A 23,767-nucleotide genomic window follows, 5' to 3' on the forward strand; every position below is an offset into this window, starting at 1 on the left:
CAAAACTTGACATTTTGGGTTGTGGGGCTCAAACCTCAGACCCCATTCATGCTTGACTTCAAATTCAGAACACTAACTTTCTACTACAACAGAAAGGGCCACCAATAAGACCAGGGACAAGAACATTGGAAGGAAATGGAGCTGACCAAATGCTTAGAGGAAAGAATTTAGAAATTATGTTTCTCATTCTTGGTCTCTATGCATTCATTTTTTCTTCTTTATGCTGAGGTTGGACCCATGGGCACATGCCAAGCAAATGCTCTACTCATGAGAAGTTTGCCTTCTGGCACCCAAGTCCCAGCCCCACTTTTATTCTCTGGACTCACTTGTTCAGGGAATTGCCAGGGCCCATGACAAACTACTCTGAAACTCCTCCATTCTTTGTTCAATCAGGGTCAACTTGTCACCGCTTGAGACAACTTTCACTTCGGCCACAGTTGAACCCAGGGCCAGGCCACTAAAAGTCTGAAAGAATGGAGTAACCCTCTGGTCATAACAGCTGCTGTGCCGCAAGATTGGGTCCTACTTCCTCACTCGGTTTTTCAGGAAATGGGAAAATGAAGCATCAGATGACCTGTGCCTTTTCAACTTGCCCAGTGTGAAAAATTATGCAACTGAAACCATACCGTTTTGCAAGTGGCCCTTTCTTAGGTTCACTCCATCATCTGCAGTCATTAGCAGCTCATCGATCCCTCTTGACACTAAGGCCTACGGAGAAATTCAGTAAGGGAAATGGATTGCCCCTAGTCCCATGAGATTTCTTAATCCAGGCAGTAGAATAATAAACAAACTATGCCACTGGAAATACGGCAGTGAAGTTAAAAGTTGGAGAATAAGGCTTAATTCCCTAGACTGGCTGGTTTTGGGTGTCAACTTAACACAAGCTAGAGTCATCACAGCCCATTGTGGGTGGTGCCATCCCTGGGTTAGTAGTTCTGGATTCTATAAGAAAGCAGGCTGAGCAAGTCAGAGTAAGCAGACCAGTAAGCAGTACCCTTCCATGGCTTCTGCATCAGGTCCTGCCTCTGTTTGAGTTCCTGTCCTGACTTTCTCTAATAATGGACTATGATCTGGAAGTATAAGCCAGATTAACCCTTTATCCCCAAACTTTTAGTCGTGGTATTATGTGGCACCAATAGAAGAAACCCTAACTATGACATTCCCCATGAAACTACTTTTAAGTTGAAAAGTTAAAACAAAAATATGACTCCTGCCTCAGTCAAACTCCTCAACAGCAGTTCAAATTCCAAACCTCAAGGAAGAGGCTGAGGGGCAGCTGAATCACCCATTGCAGTGCTTTCCCCAAAGCACCTCCAGGGGTGTCTCCAAGCCAGAGAGCAGAAATGAGTGTTTCATTCACAGTGTCTCTGGATAATCCCACATGATACACACTTTTCAATAGTCTCTTTGGTCAAGGGGAAAGGTAGATAAACTGTGGATTAATCTACCTATGGTGCCACTGTCACTTGCATGAACCTTAAATGTGCCTACTTGAGCCTGGCTGTGGTAGTGCATGCCTCTAACCCTAGCATTCAGGAGGCAGAGGCAGGAGGGCCTCTGTGAGTTCAAGGCCAGCCTGGTCTACAGAGATAGTTCGAGTATAGCCAGGGCTACATGAAGAAACTCTGTCTCAAACCCCCAAGAACCAAAAATAAAGTCCCTACTTTAACTACAAACACTCTAGGGATGACCTCCATCAAGACAGATATGGGATTAAGAGACATGTTTAATTCAGGAACAAAATAGTGAGAATGTGACTGTAAGTTCTAAGACAAGTCAAATGTGTGGCCTGGTGTGTCTTATGAAACCAAATTCTTAGAATTCATCCTTGAGTCCTCTGTTGGCATCAGAAAATGGTTTTTCTATAAGACTATTTCAAAAACTAAGGGAGCAGAAAAGTCACTCAAGTAACTGTGACCAGAATGTCCCTTGTCACTCTGGTTCCCACGGGTCTGATGGGGATTAGGTGTCTCTTTTCAGTCCAATGAGCCATGTGGCTTATCATTAGGTGACCATGTAACACAGACAACCCAGAAGTCTTGAGAATGAGAATTGGCGCCATATAAGATCAGACAAAAACAGATTCTACTTCTGTAGAAAACTGGCTGCTTTTATTCCCACTGACATTTCTAACACAACCACACAGCTAGACTAAATATTTCCTAAAGAATTATTTGGGGGAAACCCAGACAGAAACCGAGTTTAACAAGCTGAAGTCCAAGCAAGCAAGGGAGACTGGCATTCAGCACTATTTTCCACCGAGACAGAGGGTAATTCTGGGAAATGGAATGGTAAAAATATCCAGCACATGGCATACTGTTGCCAAGAGATAGCTGGATGGGTGACAACACTTGCTGACCAGCCTGGTCACTTGAATTCAATTCCTGAGACCTACATGGTAGAAAAAGAGAAGTGATTCCCCCGAGTTGTCCTCTGATAGCCACATGTACATGGTGTAACACACACCCTGACATACAGACACACAAATATAGATAAAGGTTAATTTTTTAAAATGCAAAACCTTTTATAATTTCTATTTTTAATGAGTAAATAGCTCTGTTGGTTGAGTGCTTGTGTATTATGAGCAAAGACTTGGGTTGGAGTCTCAACAACACATAAAGTGATATTCACCAGTAATTCTATCACTTGGGAGGAGGAGGCAGGAGGATCAAACCTTTAAGGTTACTCTGAGAGCAGGAGGCAAAGGGACCATGTAACAGGAAAGGGGACAAATATAAAACGACAGTGTAATAGATCCAGTTCAAGAGTAACAGCAATGAGTGTGAACAACCCCAATTCCCATTTACAAAAACAAGTCCTTGGCAATGATGTTTGTAATTATGAAGGTTAACTATCAACCTGACAGGATTTAAAATCACTGATAGGCCTATGGAGGGTTATCTCCACTACATTAACTGAAGTAGAGAGTTCACATCTAAATTGTGAACAAGACCATTACCTGGGTTAGAAATCCTGGGCTACATAAAATACAGAACACCAGCTAAGCACTAACATGCAAGCATTTGTCTTCTGCTGCTTCCTGGGAGTAGATGGGATGTGAGCCACTGTTTCAAGTTCCTGCTGTGTTGACTTCCCCAACATGATGGACTGCACCCTGAATTTCAAGCTAATAAAATCAACCCTTTCTCCCTTAAGTTGCTATTGTCAGAAACATTTTATCACAGCCACAGAAAAGGAAACTAAGAGAGTGGTATTCTGCGACAGGGCCTCCTGTCATCCAGGCTGACCTCAAACTTACTATATAGCTCAGGGTGATCTTGAACTGTGGACCCCTGTAACTTTACTACTGCCAACTTTTCAACAACAGATCTGATTGTGTGCATCATATGCTACTTGTAAGTATCCTATACATATGGATGCATCTGAACATTGAAGAAAGGAAGAACACTTAGTAAATGTGTTACCACGTGTCCTTCGAGTAAAGAAAATGTAAAAAAGTAAAAGAAGTAAAAGGTCTTCAACTAAATGAAAGCGGAGATAGTTACAGAAAGTAGAACTGTCTTGGGGTGCCTCTCTGACTTATATTTGAGCACACTGATACTTCCAGGACACTGTCTAGAACATAACCAAAAATCAGTAATAAAAGTGGACCCTATTCATCTCCACTCCTCATGGTTGCAGGCAAGTACATATATGTATTCAGGACATGTTTGCTCCACAGCATACCAAAGTACAAGAAGCAGAGGAGAACTGAAGAAGTGCTTACCGTTTTCACATACGCCATGTATTTCTTATCCATATAGTAGGAGCCATATTCATTCTCCACTTGCACGGCAATGATGGGGCCTCCTTTTTTATACTGACGGCCAAGGAGATGAGAACATGAGAGGGAGAAGCTGGCGGGGAAAGACTGTACTTTTCTAAATGCTGGGCAAACATGTAAAAATCAGCACACTCAGGATGGAGAGATGGAGAGATGGCTCAGTGGTTAAGAGCACAGGCTGGTCTTCCAGAGGTCCCAAGTTCAATTCCCAGCACCCACATGGCAGCTCACAAATCTCTGTAACTCCATTTCCAAATGTCCTGGCACCCTCCCACAGACATGCAGGCAAAACACCAATGTGCATAAAAATAAACCTTTAAAAGAACATAACAAACAAATAACAAAAGGCATATTCAACCCAGAATGAACCGTGCTCTTGGCTATTTCTCTTGCTCAGTGTCAGTGGCTCTATGAGAGAATTCAAATGCTTCCAAAACAGTTCTTTTAACAGCACCCCTAATTAACTACCATTTCCTCATGATTTAGTGTGTTGATCATGAGGTCTCAAACGCCTATAGTCACCCTTCCCATAGCTCAGATCTTTCCACGTAAGAGGCATCCCCACCTTCAGCATCTCCTTCCTTCTCATTGTCATTTAAATGACTTATGATCCCTAAGTTATATGACAGAAAAGTTTACCAACATACCATGTGGTTCTAGCCCAACTAAAGCCAACCTAAGTTGAAAATATTGTTCCGGGAGATAAAGAGGTGGCTCAGGGTTTAAGAGTACTGGCTGCTCTTCCTGAGAATCTGGGTTCAGTTCTAGAAACCTGTGGTAACTCACAACTCTTTGTAACTCCAGGTCTAGGGCACCTAACACCCTTTTCTGGTTCCTTGGTCACTAAGCATGTGTGTGTGTGTGTGTGTGTGTGTGTGTGTGTGTGTGTGTGTGTGTATGGGTGGGTGTGGGTGTGTATGTTTGTATATATATGCAAAACATAAATAGACATAAGATAAAAATAAATACTAAAAATATCAAACTGGGCCTGGTAAGATGGCTCTTCGGGGTAAAGAATTTACCACAAAGCCTGATGACCTCACAGGATAGATAGATAGATAGATAGATAGATAGATAGATACATGTAACTTTAAAATTCAAACTGTTTCTACTGAAAACATAAGCTTTCATACACCAGTATGAGGTCAAAAGCCATCACCTGAACCACTATAGTTCTAAGGAATCCATTTTAGGCTCCTGAAGTGAGAGACCGTGCCCTCTCCACAGGGGTTCCCCTAAAGCACTGTCTGTGGTATACTGGCATACAGCCTGTGAGAGTTTGGAGAATGATCTGTAACTAATTTCTGGTAATCTGGAGCAGAAGCTAATAACCAGCAAATCAAAGAAGAAATTCGCAGAACATTCTTTCAAGTGTCTTGATGGTGAGACGGAGGGCAGATTCGAGTGGAATGGTTGGTGTAAAAGACAAAAGGAGAGTAATTGAATCCAAGATCTCAAAATGTAGCCCAGGCTGGATCCTCTCGCTTCTGTAGCATTAACCATCACGACAAGTAATGGGCAGCTTTCTTAGATAAGAAACTGGAATTCCTGGGTGCTCATACACAGTAGCCAACCTATGCTTCCTGCATCTCAGAGTTCAGAAAGCCACAAGCTCTATCCAGGAAATATATCTGTCAGTCCATTCCCTTACCTGTGGAGATGAGGACTGGGTTTTACCTGGAATTGTGCTATCCTGGGAATCAGACTGTCGAAATACCGATTCATTGCTTTAGTAAAGCCTTTGTAAGTTGTTCGCAGCTTCATTTTTGGATCCTTGAGTAACCAGCTATGATTTAGAAAAGTGATTCAGACTCAGGATGGGAGACAGTGATAATAAATGTTCCAAAAGCAAATCTACAACACAGCCCACATTTATATACAGAAGAGTGAGATGTAAGGGTGTGGTTCAGAAGGAACAGTCTGTGCCAATTAAAAACACCCCAGCACCTCAAGATGGGGGCTAGGGCAGTAGGAGAGCTTTGTAACTATGATCCAAGATGGAGTTCAGCAAACTACAGCCTAAAAACCAAGTCAGACTGTCTGCTTAACTAAATAGTTTGGTTGGCATAATTGTACCCGATCGTTCACATATTTTTCACTGTGGTTTTCAGACTAATTACAGAGGCTCAGAAAGCCTAGAATATTTGTTTTCTGACATTATATCAGAATCCTGCTATGTAGCACTGACTGATCTAGTACTCATTATGTAGCCTAAGATAGCCCCAAATTTGTGACAATCCTCCTACGTCGTCTGGGATTTCTAGCTGGCCTTTTACAGAAAAGGTTTATTAAGCTCTAGTCTGGACTGAGACGGTTATAATGCTGTTGAGAGTATTCAGAAGTGCTCTTGTTTATGTGTATGAGAGAGAAAGAGACTTGCTCTACTGGAAAATACTCAGCTAGGAAAGGGAAAACCACACTGGCAGATGCTCCTGATACTATGTGTATAAATTTTGAAAGTAGTAACTAAGAGAAAACATCAAAAAGCATCCCCATAATAACCATCATCTGCCATCCATGGACAAAATAGGGTAGACAATTTTAAGTGAGTGCAGAAATAAAGCCCTATAAATGTACTTCCCAGCCAGGGACCCACAGACCACACTCACCTGGGCAAGCCTCCAAGGTCTAGGTCACTGCCGACGTAGGGGCCTGGGCACAGAATGACCCAGAGTCCTGTCTCTGATGCCATGGTGATAAAAGCTCTGGAATGGAAGCCGTCACAATGATGTCACTCGCAAAGCAGGACTCTGTTTGGCAGCTCTCACACTCTCTGTGTCCTGTTCTTATTACCCTTATGAGCTCAGTAAATAAAAGGACAGTGACTTAAAGGATCGTATTGAAGATTTAAGACAGAAACTATAAACCATAGCTCAGAATCTGCTGTTATAACCAAGAGAGCAGATACTTTCTGCTAGACTCACACTGCCGAATACTAGCTAAAACAAGGTCTAGGCCATACTATAAGAGCAAGCTGTACAAGTTATAGACCATACTATAAGAGCAAGCTGTACATGTTGTAGACCAATGGCTCAAGGAGGCTTCAAGCCAAGTAAAAACTTATTAAAGTTCTGGTGGGCTTACTAAAGCAGAATTAGAGGCTGTGGCTTAGTAGTGCACACCATTAGTTCCAGCACTCAGGAAGCAAAGGCAAGCAGATCTCAGCGAGGGTGCAACCAGCCTGACCTACATAGACACTCCCAGGCCAACAATACATTTTAGTATGCAACTCCAAATGATAGAGACAAAATCAGCCATGATAAAACGATCAGGCATTATAGCAGGGATGAGAGTGAAAGGTATTATTACAGTCTGCTGAAGCAGATAGGTGAGTTGAGATGCCCGCTGTCAGTCTTAAAGACTTGAATCCAACCTTAATATATGCACATATGCACACGTACAGATGCTTGCACACTCAAAAACTATAAAAATGTAATGGAAAGCTTTTACTATGGATTAAAAATTTTAAAGTTAAAACAGCAACAATAACCAAATAGTAGAGCTATACACTCCATTCCTTCATCCATCCAACCAGGCACATCCCTATCTGAATCTCAGCATCAAGAAATTAAACACCTACATGATGTCCAGGTTTTCAGTGAAATGAAACCGGCCCACTGCTGGCTCGTGGAGGTTCCAAGGAATATGCCTGTGATGTGGAAAAGAAGAAAAGTAAGAACCGCCCCACATCATGAGCTTCATCTATTCCTCCATCTTCAACAGAAAAGCAAGCTTCTCTCCTGAGAGAAAGTTTCATGTATCAATAGAGAAGCCTCTACTGTGCACATATGTATCCCTAACACTGAGGAGGCTGAAGCAGGAGGATTACACGTTTTAGGTCAGTTGGCTAGACAGCAAGACTTGTGTAAAAAAGATGTGGATGCTTCAGTCCTTCTTAGAAGGGAGAACAAAACACTCACATGAGGAAATACAGGAACAAAGAGTAGAGCAGGGACTGAAGAAAAGGCCATGTAGAGACTGCCTCACCTGGGGATCCATCCCATATGCAGCCACCAAACCCAGTCACTAATGCTGATGCCAACAAGTGCTTACTGTCAGGAGCCTGATATGGATGCCTCCTCAGAGGTTCTGCCAGAGCCTGACTGATACAGATGAGGATGCTTGCAGCTAACCATCAGACTGAGCACAGGGACCCCAATGGAGGAGCTAGAGAAAGGTCTGAAGGAGTTGAATAGGTTTGCAACCCCATAGGAAGAGCAACAATATCAACCAACCAGACCCCCCAGAGCTCCCAGGGACTAAACCACCAACCAATGAGTACACATGGAGGGACCCATGGCTCCAGCAGCATATGTAGCAGGGGATGGCATTGTCTGGCATCAGTAGGAGGAGAGACCCTTGGTCTTATGAAGGCTCCTTTCCCCAGGGTAGAGGAAGGCCAGGGTGATGAGGTAGGAGTGGGAGCATCTTCATAGAAACAGGGGAAGGGGGCGATAGAAGGGAAGAAGGGGATAACATTTGAAATGTAAATACCTAAAATATGCAATAAAAATTTTAAAAAGAACAACTCTCAAGCTAAAAAAAACCTAACAAACACAGTTAGATGTGATGGCACATGCTGTAATACCATCACTTCTGAGGCTGAAAGAAGAGACTCACAGGTTTTAGGACAGCCTAACTCTTGTGGTGAGAGCCTGTCAATAATAATAATAATAATAATAATAATAATAATAATAATAATAATAATAATAATAATAATAATAATAATCCTGGTGGCATGTATTTAATTCCACCTAAGAGTGATGAGGCAGGAGGGTGGAAAGTTCCGATTGGTTCTGGTAGAGTTCAAGGATGGTTCTAGCAATTTAGCAAGACCCTATCTCAAAGTAAATGTGCGTGCATGCGTGTGTGTGGGGGGGTGTGTGTATGTGTGTGTGTGTGAGAGAGAGAGAGAGAGAGAGAGAGAGAGAGAGAGAGAGAGAGAGAGAGAGAGAAATGAAAGATATTCTGGAAACAATTAAGAAAAAGGAATGAAAAGTTGGAACAAACAGGAGAGTTGACACCTAGAATAAAGTGAGCTTTAAGGTATAATGAAAAACCTGGGTGTGGTGGCTCACGCTTTTAGACCTATCGCTTGGGAGGTAAAGGTGTATCTCTATATTTGAGGTTAACCTGGTCTACAGAGCAAGTTCCAGGACAGCCAGGGTTATACAGAGAGACCCTGACTCAAAAATATAGACACTTAAACAAATAGATGGTGGTGTATTATTCTGACTAAAACAAGAATGAGATTTTGACACATGCTGCTACATGGAAGAACCATGAAGGCATGGTGCCAAGTGAAAGATGACAGACATGAGAGGATAGAGGTTGCCTGGTAACACTAATCTGAGCATCCTGAATAACCAAGTGTGTGGAGGCAGAGAATAGATCACAGGTCACCAGAAACTAGATGAGAATGGAGAATCACGATGTAACAAGGACACAGTATGTGGAGATGAAAGTTCTCCAGATATGAATGAGAGAAGAGCTTTCTCAACTGTATAGATTTACTTCATTCACTGTCCTTTTGGAAATTTTGCAAAATAGACTGACATTTAGGTGAGAACATGTGCAAATCTGTTGAGTCCATACACACACACACACACACACACACACACACACGGCACATAGGTCACTCATGGCTGCACTATTTATAACATCTATGAACTGCAAATAACTCACATCCAAACACCATACTGTGATTCTCCGTGGAATTCCATGTGAATTTGTTAACAAAATAAACCGTATGTGGCATCTGGGTGGGTGTGTCTACAAAACAATCTTTCGGTTTTGTTCTTGAGTTTCGTTTGTTTTGTGACAGGGTTTCAGTATGTAACCCAGACTGGCCTCAAACTTGTAATCCTCCTGACTCAGCCTCCTAAGTGTGAGATTCACAGGTGTGCATCCCCACTCTCGGCTTTCCTTTTTGGGTTTTGACTGCACCTGCTTTTGAACTGGAACTTTTACCATCAGACATCTTGTCCTTAAGCCTCAAGACACCAATGTAAGTTCTCTCCCTGCTGTCCAGAGTTTCTATCCTTCGAACTAGAGCACTGGGGACTTCTCAACCCCATAGCTTCATGAGCAGTTCATAATCACTCTTTTTGCCTGCTGATTGCGCTTTCCCAGAGAAGCTTGACTGTCACAGTGGATATAGAGGACCACAGCCTACCAGGAGCCATTGCTTAAGAATGTTCAGGTTGCAGCTCATGAGCTGTGGGATTCAGCACAGATTATCCTGGTGGTTTAGAAACTCTGCAGTAGGGAAAGACTTGTGGGGTGGTATCCCCACATTTTTTTTCATGGCGTTTAGCTACTCCAGATGCCTAGATTCTCTCTGAGAAGAGCTAAAGAACATTCCCTTCTGCTTCCTACTGGGAAGGGAGACACTGACATTTGATGTGTACTCAGAACATTCTGTTCTCAATAAAAGCTCAGGGAGAGTGTCCCACCTCCAGCCTACCCTTTTTCACAGGCTCCCAGACCTCAGCACAACTGACTCCATGCAAAAGCAGGATTCAGGCTGTAAACTCAGCACATAAGCACTACCTGCCAAAACTAAAGCAGAGGCTTAACCCATCACAATCCATCTAGTTCTGGGAAAGTCTCAAACTAAGCTTGCTTTTTGGCTTCCATAGTTTTGCTTCTGGCTAACTGTTCTTGTTAACTAAAGTATGTTAACCCAGAATATAATCTTTGTGCTTAAAAGCTTACATTGAAGGCTGGAGAGATGGCTCAGTGGTTAAGAGCACTGACTGCTCTTCCAGAGATCCTGAGTCCAAATCCCAGCAACCACATGGTGGCTCACAACCATCTGTAATGGGATCTAATGCCCTCTTCTGGTGTGTCTGAAGACAGCTAGAGTGTACTTATATATAATAGATAAATAAATAAATCTTTTTTTAAAAGCTTACACTGAGTACATTATATTACTCAGGGATACAGTTGGACCCCAGTCACCCAGCGCTAGTTGCTACCCGCTAACAAAGATTTCTGTTGGCTTCTACTCATGTCTGAGCAGTCTCCTCTGGTGAATTTCCCAACAACACTCTCAACCTTCACATGGAGGATAGAATCATTCAAATCTATTTCATGCTGTAAAATACTCAAGGCAAGACAAGCATAACATATACCTTTCTGGTTAGTTGTTATGTTGGTGTTTGATTGTCTATGTGGGGGAATTGTTTGTGTTTTAAACAAATCTTATAAAGCTTAGGCAGTTTCAATTTTTTTTTTTTTATGTAAACAAGGCTGGCCTTGAACAATCTTCCTGCCTCTACCTCCTAAATATTGAGATTGTAGACCAATGTTACAAGCCTGATGTGATGACTAATCTTGGTTGTCAATTTGATTGCATTTGGAATTAATTAAAACTCAGGCACCTGGAAGGCCTATGAAGGAACTTCTTAAGTGCATCGTCCAAGGCAGAAAGACCCAACTCAATGTGGATGATCTGAAGACAGAAGACTAGCCCTAAACCTGGATCATCTGGGAACAAACTCTGCATCACCTTCTCTGGTAGCATCCCACAGAAGAATGACATGGATCAAGGAAGCTTTTCATTTTTGCCTGCTTGCCTTCACTCTCACTGGCAAGTTTATCTTGGCTCATATTAGAACCTACTTCTTCCAGGATTCCAATGTACACTGAAGACCAGTAGCTCTCCAGTTCTCCCCGGGAACTCCATCATCAGGTCGGGGCTGCTGAAACATCCGGTCTCACAGACTGACCAATTACCAGATCCTTGGGTTTTTTTTTTTATCAGAAAACAACCATTGTTGAACTACAGCAAGCCACTCTAATAAGTCCTATATATAAAAATATGTGAATATATATTTCTGCTCCTTTAGAAAACCCTGACTCATAAGTTGGCTAACAAATATCTTTCTTAATAATGGTAATATAAAAAGACTGTTCAAATGAAGTCTCAGCTGGAAAATCATTGAAACAAAGATGGGAAGAAGCAAACACTCACGTGGTAAGAGTGTTGAAGCCGCAGGCTTGCATCTTCCGCAAACTGAGTCTCCATGACTGCCTAGGTATCCGGAAGTAGTCTATAGTGCCGGATATGATCCGGAAAGGAAAACCTTCCAGTGTGAATTGTGAGTCGTTGACTTTCAGACCCACCTTTCGGGTTATCAGCAACAAGGGGGTCAAGTGAGATTGATTAAGCCTGCAAGAACAAGAAGGCTTATGATTTCTAGAGCACAGGATGGGTGATCAGCAAGGCTCAGGAAAAATGAAGAGTTCAAGGTCAGCCTGGGATTTAAAAAAAATAAAAATCCACCCTGTTTCTAAAGAAAAGAGAAGAAAGAAGAGGAGGTGAGGGAAAGGAGTAGAAAGGAGCTAGGGACATGTCTCAATGTGTAAAGTGCTTGCAGATTCCCAGAATCCAGACACATCAAATGAAATAATGCATGTATAATCCCAGCACCCTTAGAGGAAAATGGGAGGCAGAGAGTAGAATCCATGGTAGCTGTAGTGAACAAGAGAGACCCTGTCTCAAACAAGGTGGAAGTCAAGGGCTAACATCTGAAATTGTTCTCTGACCTCCATACATGTGCCACAGCACATGCACACAAACATGCAAGTGCACACACAGGGACTGTTTTGAGCCTTTTCTTGGGAGGGCCCCAGGTATACTTCTGCAGTGGCCCGAAAACAAACCTGGGCAACTGCTTATTGCTGAACAGAGCCATCGCACATAAGGCTGAAGACAGACACAGAATGCATTCAGGTCTCCTCAGGAAGGTCCACATGCTAAATGAGACAGAACAGAGAGGTCAGAAATAGGGGTTGGGGGTTGGGGAAAACCTAGGAACTGAAACGGGCCTTCCCTGGAGAAGGGTGGGAAGGGAGAGGGTGGCCTATGGGGATGGCAGAATTCATTCCTGGCTTTGCACCACTGGGAATCATGACAGCATAGTGAAGTCATGGCTGCTTAATGGAGGAGGAAGAGCTTCATAGCAATAGCTTGCTACATAGCCGGGATTTCAGGCACCATATATATGTGGATGTGGCTCAGGATCCAGTCAAATGATGGTTTTAATACAGTGGAGCGTAGCCTCTGAGAAGCTTCCACTGCTGAGGAGCGAATCCAAATGGTGTCCTGCTTAGCAGAGGTGGAATGTAGTCACAGAGGGAATCAATTCTTTATCTCCAATTCGGTTTTTTCGTTGGTCTGCTACTGTTGGGGATCAACCCATACATTGCCAGAATACGTCTTTTGTCTCTATGGCCTGTTGATGTCTTTATGGCATTCATTCTGGGGCAAATGCATCAAGAGCTAGTGCGTCCTGGGTGGACTGAACCTTTTTAGCAGAGTATGAACCTGCTCTTTCCAGCACCCGCAACAGTGCGTGACTGGGCTCAACCGTTTTCTAGTGAAAATACTTGAGGTTCTACTTATCTAAAAGAAAAGTTTAAACATAATTTAATTAATTAATGAGCTTATTATATATCTATTCCTAAATCAAAGCAGAATAGTGTTTCAAATCCAACGTCCTTTTTATTCATACATGCACACAGAGAGAGAGAGAGAGAGAGAGAGTGAGAGGGTGGGGGAGGAGGGAAAGGGAGAGGGAGACTACCTGTAGTAATCACTCTTCTACATTCAGATCAACACCAGCACCACTACTACACATATTTTTGAGCAAATGCTAAGTCGTTACCATTAGTAAAACATCTACAACTAGGCAGAAATGTGAATGGGTAAACCACAGGAAGATTCTTTTAAAAAGCAACCAAACATTAAACAAGCAAACAAACAAGAGAAAGAACTGTGAGGAGGTTTGGGCAGTACACAGGGCAGGGTTTGGTGTGGTAAGAAAGGATAGAGGACTCTCTGGAAAAGTTTCCAGGGAGAAGAGGAGACACAGAACAAAACTTCCAGAGACTCTGAAGGAGAGCCCGGAGCAGAATCCTCAGTCGGACACCGAGGAAACCCCCAGCAGAGGCATGCATCCTGCCTGCAGAGGCCAGGGACATAAGAGCTCACAGACATTGTGCAGATGAGCCCAGACACTGCTGAGCCTCGTACAGACCAGAGGACACTCATCTGGGGTCAACTGGCCAGCTCATCAGGCTGACCTTGGCTGTGAGCCTTAGCTGTTGCAAAGGCCACTGGCACCAAGCAGTATTCCCAGAGCCTGGCCCTAAAGCATCACCTCGTCCTGGTCGAACCTGCACTGCCACGGTGGCTCGGCTCGTGCGGAAAAACCACAAGCCAGCACCCGGACTCCCGCCCTTCACACAAGACGTTCTCAGCACACAGGCCCTCCCTGGAAGACCCGCAGAGTATCAAAGACCTCAAGGAGGAGATGCTGATGCTTTACTAGACTGGTGTCTTCTCGAAGCTAGTCACTGTCAGCCTTTCCCAAGCACTGCAGAGACTGCAGCCTCGTGTCCCGGCCAGAGCAGCTGAACCCAGGTAACCAGACACCTGTGGTTGATGCCCTTCTCTCGGCCTGTGGGCCCAGGACGTCGTGGGTGGAGGAAAGCTGTGTTTCCAATTCTGCCAACATTATTTATATTCTGTCCAGTCGCCAAAGAAAGGGAAACGTCTCTTTATTGCAGATTTACTTAGAAAAGAGCGGGGGGGGGGGAGGCTGTGACCTCAATCCATCAGCAGACTAACTTCCCACAGAGGCCGGCGGTGTCCTCGTGGTTGACCTCTCCTGAGTCAGACTGAAAGTTCCAGGCCACCTCCTCCTTCACTGTAGTTCTTACTAGACTTTCCTTTGGTTTTACTACTAAACTGTTGAAAGTTTGACATTGAGTGAAGCACCAAGATTAATAAGTTTTTCCTCAGAATTGTCTAACTGAAGACTTATTGCACAGTTAAAAAAAAAACAAACTCTTTTCTAGGCTTGCTTTTCAGATTCTCTCTCTCTCTCTCTCTCTCTCTCTCTCTCTCTCTCTCTCTCTCTCTCTCTCTCTCTCTCTTTCTCTCTCTCTCTCTTCTTTTCAGAAACTCTCTCTGTTCTTGCACTTTTCTCGAAGTGCACCAGGATAAAACCTCCATGGGAAACACACTCAACTAAAGCAGTTTTACCTAATCTGTCAATTCCTTAATTTACAACTGTGATTTCTTATAGTGGTTTTTTGTAAGAGAGGCTTTCTTCAGCCCTGGCTGTCCAGAAACTAGCTCTGACCTCAAACTCACAGAGATCTGCCAGCACCTGCCTCCAGAGTGCTAGGGTTAAAGGGATGGGTCAGCACGCTGGGCTGTACCTATGATTTTAACTCCTATTTCCCCCATCAATTTTTTCCTACTTGCCTTCACACATAACCTTTATGTTCCGTACTTCCGCTTTTACTGGTAATCTCTCCTTTTTTCACTGAGATGGGCCACGAAGGACTCCGTGCTCACTCATGCTCTCGCAGCCTGGAAAAACACAGACACGGGTACTGTCTCTGACTGTTACAGTGATTGTCCACCTCTATTGCCTGGTGTTACTCCTGCTGATAGCTCCACCCGTGACGATAGCCCTTTGAAATCAGGCACCTTCTTACACTTCATCATGGACCTTTCGACTCACTAGCATCAGACATCCCGTAGCCAGGATCCTAAACACTGATACAGTTGTGATTCCCCTCAGCTCCCAAACCTGCTTCTCAGCATCCTGCGAGTGTTCCGTTCTCCCTCCTTTCCTTCCTTTACAACACTCTTATCATATTAAATAACCCACATCACTTTTTGTTGTTGTTTTATTGTGGCCCTTTCCTGGGCTTTCAAATGCAGCCTAGGCTAGCCTCCAAGGATGGCAGACATGTGCCGGTTTGCACATCTTCACATCACTTTACATTTCAATATTCGAAAACCTTGTGACACATGGAATAAGTCACGTGACTATTTACATTGGCAAACTGATTGACAGACACTATTAAAATAAAGATACCTTTACTTACAAGCAGTGAGGAGTCACACACTATAACCAGGCCTACACAGTGAAATCAAGTCTCAAAAGTACCAAAATAAAGAAATAATAAAAATATTGCTGACAGTGGATGGAAGGGGGAAACATCCTCATAGAAGCAGGGGTAAGGGGGATGGGAGAGGGGGGAACCGGGAAAGGCGATAATGTTTGAAATGTAAATACATAAAATATCCAATTTAAAAAAATATTGCTGACAAGGCAGTTTGATATCCATAGGAGGCCTCCCCTTCTCTGAGGTAAAAAGAAGGTGGGTTTGGGTTGGGGGAAGATGAGGTGAGAGAGAGGGTCTGAGAGGCGAGGAAGGAAGGGAAGCTGTGGTCAGGATATATGGTAAACAAATACATTAATAAAAAAAAGGACGCATTACAGAAGAGACAATTTACATAGCGAAAAAATATTGCTGAAACTTTAATAACTATTTAAAGCTGAAATGTGTGTTGAAGCTGAGCTGTATTAAAGCAATTTATATATTTATTATTGGCCATTTGTATTTCCTGTTTAGTTTTTAAAGAGTTTTTTCAGTTTCCCCATTTCCCACTGACTTTCTTCTCTCCAGTTAGTCACTGTGTCTGTTCCGTTCCATTGGCCTGCTGCTGCTTTATGGTCATCCTTCATATTTACATAGTGATATTGGCTGTAGGTCCTGTTACAGTTTAGTTACTTACTATGTCGGAAACTCTGTAGATGCCTGGTCCCCTAAGATACCAGTTAGCAATGTAGGTGAATCCTTTTTTATTTATTTATTTGTCTACAAGTGACTAGCAGATTACTATAAAATTTAATTCCGCATTTAGAAAAGAGTGTTTACCATCTACTAATATACTAAATTGCCAACTCTGTGTGTTTTTGGATTATTTCATTCCACCGATCCTTATATACTGGATCAACTACATCCAAGAGCCTAGTGCTTGCCAGACACAGTTTCAAACTCATAGGTTCATTCATGTCTCATCAAAATAACATTGCTTCTTCGTGCTCTTAGTAAAGTTTATGAAGAGCCCATTATGCTAAGTACTCTTAGGGATTCTGGTAATGCACAGGGTCCCCACAGTGTTGACAAAAATATGTGCCTATGGAGTTTCCATTCTAGTGCAGTAAAAACTTAATAGAGACCACAACTTCAAAACGGATACTGTGTTACCAGATAATAGGCACTTTAGGGAGATACAAAACAGGAAGAGTGGGAAGAAGAGAGAGAGAATGGGGTCAAAATACAGTGTTTTAAGCAGGGAGTCAAGAAGGGTCTCTCACAAGAGAAGTAAAGACCTGAGTCATTCTAAAGCAGGAGAGTCACCTCAAAGAGGGCTACAGGAACAAAGGCTGGAGGCAGGAACACCGTGATGACTTGAAGAAAGTCACAGAGGCATGAGGAAAACTTAGGAAACTGTGGGCAGGCAGATCAGAGAGGTTAATGCGAAGGCTAAATAATGTAAAATCTGGAGGATCAAAAGAAGGGCTTTAATTTTTGCTCTGGGTCAGCATCGGAGGATTTGGTCCCAAGGATGACAAGATCTAAGTTGTATATTAACATAATCTAAAATGCCAGGGGCCAAGTCAGAAGGAAACAAGATTTTCTAGCAATAAGATGTGACTTCATGAGGGATTGGACTAGACAGTGTGGGAGTAGCAGAAATGTCACAGAGGTAGAGACACAACAGATTTACTAATTGGTTGGATATGATTGTGGAGTTAAAGGATGACTCCGAGGCCTCTTTTTTCCCTTGGGAGAAGTAGGAAAATTGAGTTTTCATTGGTTAAGTAGGAATGACTGTAGGAACTTAAGCTTTTGGGGTTTTTGTTGTTGTCTTTGTTGTTGATTTTTTTTTTGCTTGTTTTTTGTTTCTTTTTGATTTTTTTTTTTTTTTTTTTTTTTTTTTTTGGTTTTCTTTTATGTGAAGTTGAACGTGCCTATGAGACTTACAAAACAAGCTGTGTGCAATGGGGGTGGGACTGAGACTTGAACTTGTAAGTCACGAAAGTAGTATCCATAAATGTAAAACTGTTTTCAAAGAGTTTCTAAGAGTAAATGGTGATGGAGAGGATCCACATTTCCAAGACTGAGACCCAGGATACTAAATTAATAATGATGATAAAGCAAGGACTGTGTGTGCTTGGTAATGTTCTTGTGAGGCTGAGGCAGGAGAATCACTAAAGTATGAAACTAATCTCCCAAAGAAAAACTCAAGAAACAGACAGACAGACAGACAGACATACAGACCAACAAAACAAAACAGCAATAGAACCTGAGAATCAGGGACCCTAAAAAGGAAGATAATCAGTTGAGGATGGTGCCCTCAAAGTCACCTGAAGGAAAACGTTTAAGGATGTGGAGTTTGCTCCAAAGTAGAGGATGTAACTAGGGTCTAGCATGCACTGGGTTCTAGAGTCTATCCCTGCTTGTGGGACGAGGTGGGGAGTGGGAGTGATGGTGGAGGTAGCCAGATATTAAGTATTTTATTATCTGTGAGTCAGCTAAGACTGGAGCATTGAATGTATTTTAAAGGCAGTTTAATTACAGTGAGGGAGAAACCCCTAAATTAGGTTCCAGAGAGAACAGCAATGGGGGAGGGGGCAGGTCAATTAAGATAGTGTATTGCTTAAAAGAATGAAAAATTGGGCTGCACTTTCTGTAGCAACTGATGCTATAGGAGTAAATAGCCTGTTGGGCAGACTGGTGTGGGAACAGAGAAGAAGGAAAAAGGACTCAGCATTCCACAACCAACGCACACAAGCACCTTTCGGATCTGTACGGACCGAGAATGAAAGTAAAGATGAACGATAATATTTGTTCTAGTTAGAATTGCAAGCCAGGAAAAGAAACTGCGAGCAGCCATGCAGTCAGTTTCACCAAACATCAGCTACACCGATAGCTTCCAATCAGAGGTCCGCACAGCTCTCTCGCCCAGAACAACTGAAGTCCTTGGTAAACACGGCAAGAGTCCATCCCAAACAAAGGCAAGCAGACAAAGCAGAACATTTCTGCCCAAACACGGGGAGTTGGAAATATCACTCAGTAGTCAGGATTGGGACTCGCAAAGATTAAAGTGTTCCATCAAAGAGTGGGAAGGAATAAGGTGCTGCCTCCGTGTGGGGAAAGGGATCTGGCTAATAGTCCCCCGACTGCACGGCCTTTTTTCAACCCAAGAACCAGAGACCTCTTCTCCTTGATGCCCGGGAAGGGGAGTCTGCTGGGAGAGACTCCTCAGTACACTGCAGCACCCTAGCTTTCCCAAGTAGAGCACATTGGCCGCAGAGGAGTGGAAGTCACTGAGAGCCTGGCTGAAAAACACCACTGCCCAGCTTGAAAGGTTTTCTTGCCTCTAAGGCTAGGTGTTTCCTATAGTTCAGAGATTGCCTACATAGCCAGTAAATCTGTTTGAAGGTCTCTTTTTCAGTGGCCTCCACAAGCTCACCTCAGAGCTTCTTTACTGTATTGGGACAGGGTGAGCAGAAGTCTGGGTCTACTTCAGTTGCTTCTGGCCATACACTTCGTTATGGCATCGTAACCATCTTAAGGGAAACCGAACTAGAGAAACACTTCTATTTCCGAGGAGCAAGCATTATGGGCTTTAATTTTGAGAATCGCTTATTTTACTGATCCCTTTCTCCTGTACTTTTATAATCTCCAATTTACTAACATGCTAAGTAATTTTCTAGATTTCGGCTTATCGTTTCTTTCATTATTTGAATTTACAGCTCCCCCCCCCCCCCGTCCTAGTTTCTCAATAGGAATGCTCAGCCTATTTCCATTTTTCCTATCTCTAAACAGGTAATTGAAAACTTTACATTTCTGCTTATGTTTTAGTTCATACAAATATTGGTATCTAGATACTGCCATTCAATCCTCAATATATTTTCTTCAGTACACAAATCATTTATGTGTATAGCCTATTATAAATATCTCTATGTTAAGGCTGGGGATGAAGCTCAAGCGTAGAGCACTTGCTCACAACTTCCTAGCTAAGGTGCTCAGCACCATAGAAACTAGGCACTGAGGGGTACATGGAACTTTATCCAAAAAGACAGGGAGGAGGAGGAAAGAAATCTGATTTTCCTGTGTGTGAGATTTTTGAAAATTAGTAATCTCATCTACCAAGGAATTATACAGCCCTTTCTAGAAAGCATCACAAACAAGATAGTTCAAGATGGCAAAATGGCTCATGGACGTGTTAGATCCAGTCTCCTTGTGAGCTAAGCCTCAGTGTAGACCAAAGGCCAAAGATGAAGGCAAACATCCCAGTGCTTTAACGTCCAGATTCTGAATGCTTAGAGCCTGACTCCAGTGCCTTGTGGCATCTTATACAAACAGTCGGAGCCTAACTATAATGACCCATTGTAGTTCTTAACTCAAGAAAAGGCAGCTGGTACTCTGAAGGTTATCATCTAACAATCCAGCAAGATGCCTGCTCACCAACCCATACATGGCACTTGCATAAAAGTTAAGACTAAGCAACTTCCACTAACTGGAGTCTGGGTGAGGGTGGAGAGAAGCTGCCCACGGACTGGCGAGAACCTGGTGAGAACGGATTCCGACTAGCCAGGGGGCAAAGAGACCTCCAGGGAGCACGCAGAAAGTGTGCGCCTGCCCACCGAGCTTGATCCAGGGATCCAGGAACCTGGCAGCATCAGGCCCTCTGTTCCCAGTCGGTGGCTTCCGGGGTGCACAACAGGCACTCGGAACATCCGCCACCAGGAACAGCGGAGATCCAGGGACGTAGGCCAGGTATAAGCGAAAGGCAAGAACCAATCACTGACAACAAGATGGCAAGAGGAACGAAAGAACATATCCCAGGGAAACCAAGACAACCTGGGCAGCACTAGAATCCAGCTCTCCTATTAAAACAAACAGCTGAATGCCAAACACTCCAGAAAAAGAAGACTCAGACACGAAATCCTACCTCAAGATGATGATAGATATCCTTAAACACGAACGGGAGGAAAAGCATAAAGAATTAGAAGCTTTTAAAGAAGAAACAAGAAAAACACTCAAAGAACTCAAAGAACTAGAAGAAAACAGAACCAAAGAGATGAAGGAATGGAAGAAGGAATTTAAAACGGAAATGGACACAATAAAGAAAACACTAAAAGAGACAATCCTAGAGGTAGAAATCCTAAAAAAGAAATCAGGAATCATAGATGCAAGCATTTCCAACAGACTACAAGAGATGGAAGAGAGAATCTCGGGGGCCGAAGACAACATTGAAAACATAGACAAAACAGTCAGAGAAGATTCAAAAACCAAAAAGCTCCTAACCCAAAATATGCAGGAGATCCAGGACACAATGAGAAGACCAAACCTAAGGATAATAGGAATAGAAGAGGGCGAAGAATATCAACTAAGAGATACAGTAAATATCTTCAACAAAATCCTGGAAGAAAACTTCCCTACCCTTAAAAATGAGATGACCATGAGCATAAAAGAAGCCTACAGGACTCCAAATAGGTTGGACCAGAAAAGAAACTCCTCCTGACACATAATAGTCAAAACACCAAGTGCCCAAAGCAAAGAAAGAATACTAAAAGCAGTAAGGGAAAAAGGTCAGGTAACATATAAAGGCAGACCAATCAGAATCACACCCGATTTCTCAACAGAGACTATGAAAGCTAGAAGAACCTGGACAGACATCATGCGGACAATGAGAGAGCACAAGTGCCAGCCCAAGCTGCTATACCCAGCTAAACTATCAATCACCATAGATGATGAGACGAAGATATTCCAAGACAAAACTAAATTCACACAATATATGACCACAACCAGCACTACAATGAATTATAGGTGGAAAACCCAATACACCTCGTAGTAAAAACAAGAAAACTTCTAAGCAAGAAAACCAAAAGAAGAAAGACACACAGGCACAATTCAACCTACCAAAGCAACAATAGCAGGAGACAGCAACCACTATTCCTTGATATCTATTAACATAAATGGACTCAACTCCCAATAAAAAGATATAGGCTATCAGACTGGATACATAAACAAAATCCAGCATTTTGCTGCATACAGGAAACTCATCTCAGAGACAAAGACAGACACTATCTCAGAATAAAAGGTTGGGAAAAAACCTTCCAAGCAAATGGCCCCAAGAAGCAAGCTGGAGTGGCCATTCTAATATCGAATGAAGTAAATTTTCAACCAAAAGTTATCAAAAAGATAAGGAAGGACACGTTTTACTCATTACAGGGGAAATCTGTCAGGAGGAACTCTCAATCCTTAACATATATGCTCCAAATACAAAAGCACCCATATTCATAAAAGAAACCCTACTAAAGCTCAAAAAATACATTTCACCCCACACAATAATAGTGGGAGACTTTAATACCCCACTCTTACCAATGGACAGATCATGGAAACAGTAACTGAACAAGGACACTGTAAAACTAACAGAGGCTATAAACCAACTGGAATTAATAGATATCTATAGAACATATCATCCTAAAACAAAAGAATACACCTTCTTCTCAGCACCTCACAGCACCTTCTCAATTGGACACATAATTGGACACAGAACGAGCCTCATGACTTTTATTTATTGTTCATCTTTCTTTCTTTCTTTGGATATTTTCTTTACTTACATTTCGAATGTTTCCCCCTTTCCTGGTTTTCCCTCTGGAAGCTTCCTATCCCATCCTACCTCCTCCTGCTTCTATAAGAGTGCTTCCCCCACTTCTTCCCACCCTGCTGACCTGGCATTTCCCCACATTGGAGCATCAATCCTTCACAGAACCAAGGGCCTCTCTTCCCATTGATGCCTGAGAAGGCCAGCCTCTGCTACATATATAGCTGGAGCCATGGGTCACTTCCGAAATACTCTGGTTGGTGGCTTGATCCCTGAGAGCTCTGGGGAATCTGGTTGGTTGATATTGATGGTCTTCCTATGGGTTACAAACCCATTCAACTCCTTTAGTCCTTTCTCTAACTCCTCCATTAGGGACCCCATGTTCAGTCCAATGGTTGACTTTAAACATCCACCTCTGGTTTTGTCAGGCTATATATATATATATATATATATATATATATATAGTGTGTGTGTGTGTGTGTGTGTGTGTGTGTGTGTGTGTCAGAATCGGTGGTAGGAATGACAAACAAGGTTTTCCCATGAAGCAAGGCCTTTTGACCCATGGAGAGTGAGCCTGCTGTTGAGTAGGGGGCATTCTTGTAATAGACCAGCGAGTACTGGAGAGAAGAAGTGCAAGTCTTTTATAGACGCATTGCGGATGCCAATCTGAGTGTAAACCTGGTTATTGTAAAAAAGAAGGGCGGGTATTCCTCGACTGACAGATACTGTACCTTGTTGGTTGGGACCTAAAAGAACTAGTAGAATCTGAAAGCTTTTTAATCTCTTTAAGAAGATGATGTCTGCCAATATGTTGTTAGAAATCCCTTAAACAAAGAGGGTAAAAAATCCGGGACCAAAGCACCCAAGATTCAGTGTCTTGTTATTCTGTGTGTCCTGCAACACAAATGCAGGTGTATTGCTCTGAATAAACAACATTCTAAGAAGAACAAAGAGACTGAAGAAGACACAAAACTTTTTGCCAAGAGAAAGAAGGAAGCCAAAGAAAAGTTCCGGGAACAGATTGCCAAGAGATGTAGGCTGTCCTCTTGGGGTGAAGGGTGACTTCTACTTCTGAGTTCAGCCAAAACAAAGTCTTTTAAGAGTAACAAATAATCATACCTTGAAAATAAATAAATATAGGTGTCTGAACAATGTTTTGACATCTGTGGATAGTTACTAGGACACACAGGGAAACGTTCTGACTGCAGAGGTCAAGAGTGGTCTTGGGAATGAACCCTACAGCCTTATTAAAAACTGAATGAAATATGTGTGAGGTGGTGGTGCGAGTTGAATCCCAAATTTGGGAGGCAGAGGCAGGCATATCTCTGAATTCTGCCAGCTAGGGCTACATAGTGAGACGCTATGTAAAAGCAACACAAAACAAAACAACAGTAAACATCAACAACGACCTTCTGAAAATATTTACCTGAAAGAATTTACATACAGAATCTGAAATAAAACTTAATAATAATAGGTTTTAGGAT

At 42.7% G+C, this 23,767-nt stretch overlaps 1 protein-coding gene and 1 pseudogene across 2 annotated transcripts in view; one reads left to right on the plus strand and one right to left on the minus strand.

The window, feature by feature from the left end:
• LOC308430922 (beta-galactosidase-1-like protein 2) overlaps positions 1–12,546 on the minus strand; it is a gene marked incomplete at both ends in the record, with an annotated part of 30,047 nt that extends 17,501 nt beyond the window's left edge. The window contains 7 exons of the mRNA XM_080930196.1: positions 627–708; positions 3,728–3,820; positions 5,462–5,570; positions 6,394–6,489; positions 7,365–7,433; positions 11,763–11,960; positions 12,455–12,546. Of these exons, the coding sequence (XP_080786322.1) occupies positions 627–708; positions 3,728–3,820; positions 5,462–5,570; positions 6,394–6,489; positions 7,365–7,433; positions 11,763–11,960; positions 12,455–12,546 (739 nt within the window). The remainder of the gene's footprint in view (positions 1–626; positions 709–3,727; positions 3,821–5,461; positions 5,571–6,393; positions 6,490–7,364; positions 7,434–11,762; positions 11,961–12,454) is intronic.
• A 3,448-nt stretch (positions 12,547–15,994) lies between these two features.
• LOC308430923 (small ribosomal subunit protein eS6-like) lies at positions 15,995–23,345 on the plus strand (annotated as a pseudogene). Its single transcript has 2 exons — positions 15,995–15,999; positions 22,789–23,345. The product of its transcript is annotated as a small ribosomal subunit protein eS6-like (transcript).
• Positions 23,346–23,767: the final 422 nt, after the last annotated feature.

The sequence above is a fragment of the Micromys minutus genome, assembly GCF_963924665.1.
Source record: "Micromys minutus genome assembly, chromosome: 16".
Classification (NCBI taxonomy): domain Eukaryota; kingdom Metazoa; phylum Chordata; class Mammalia; order Rodentia; family Muridae; genus Micromys; species Micromys minutus.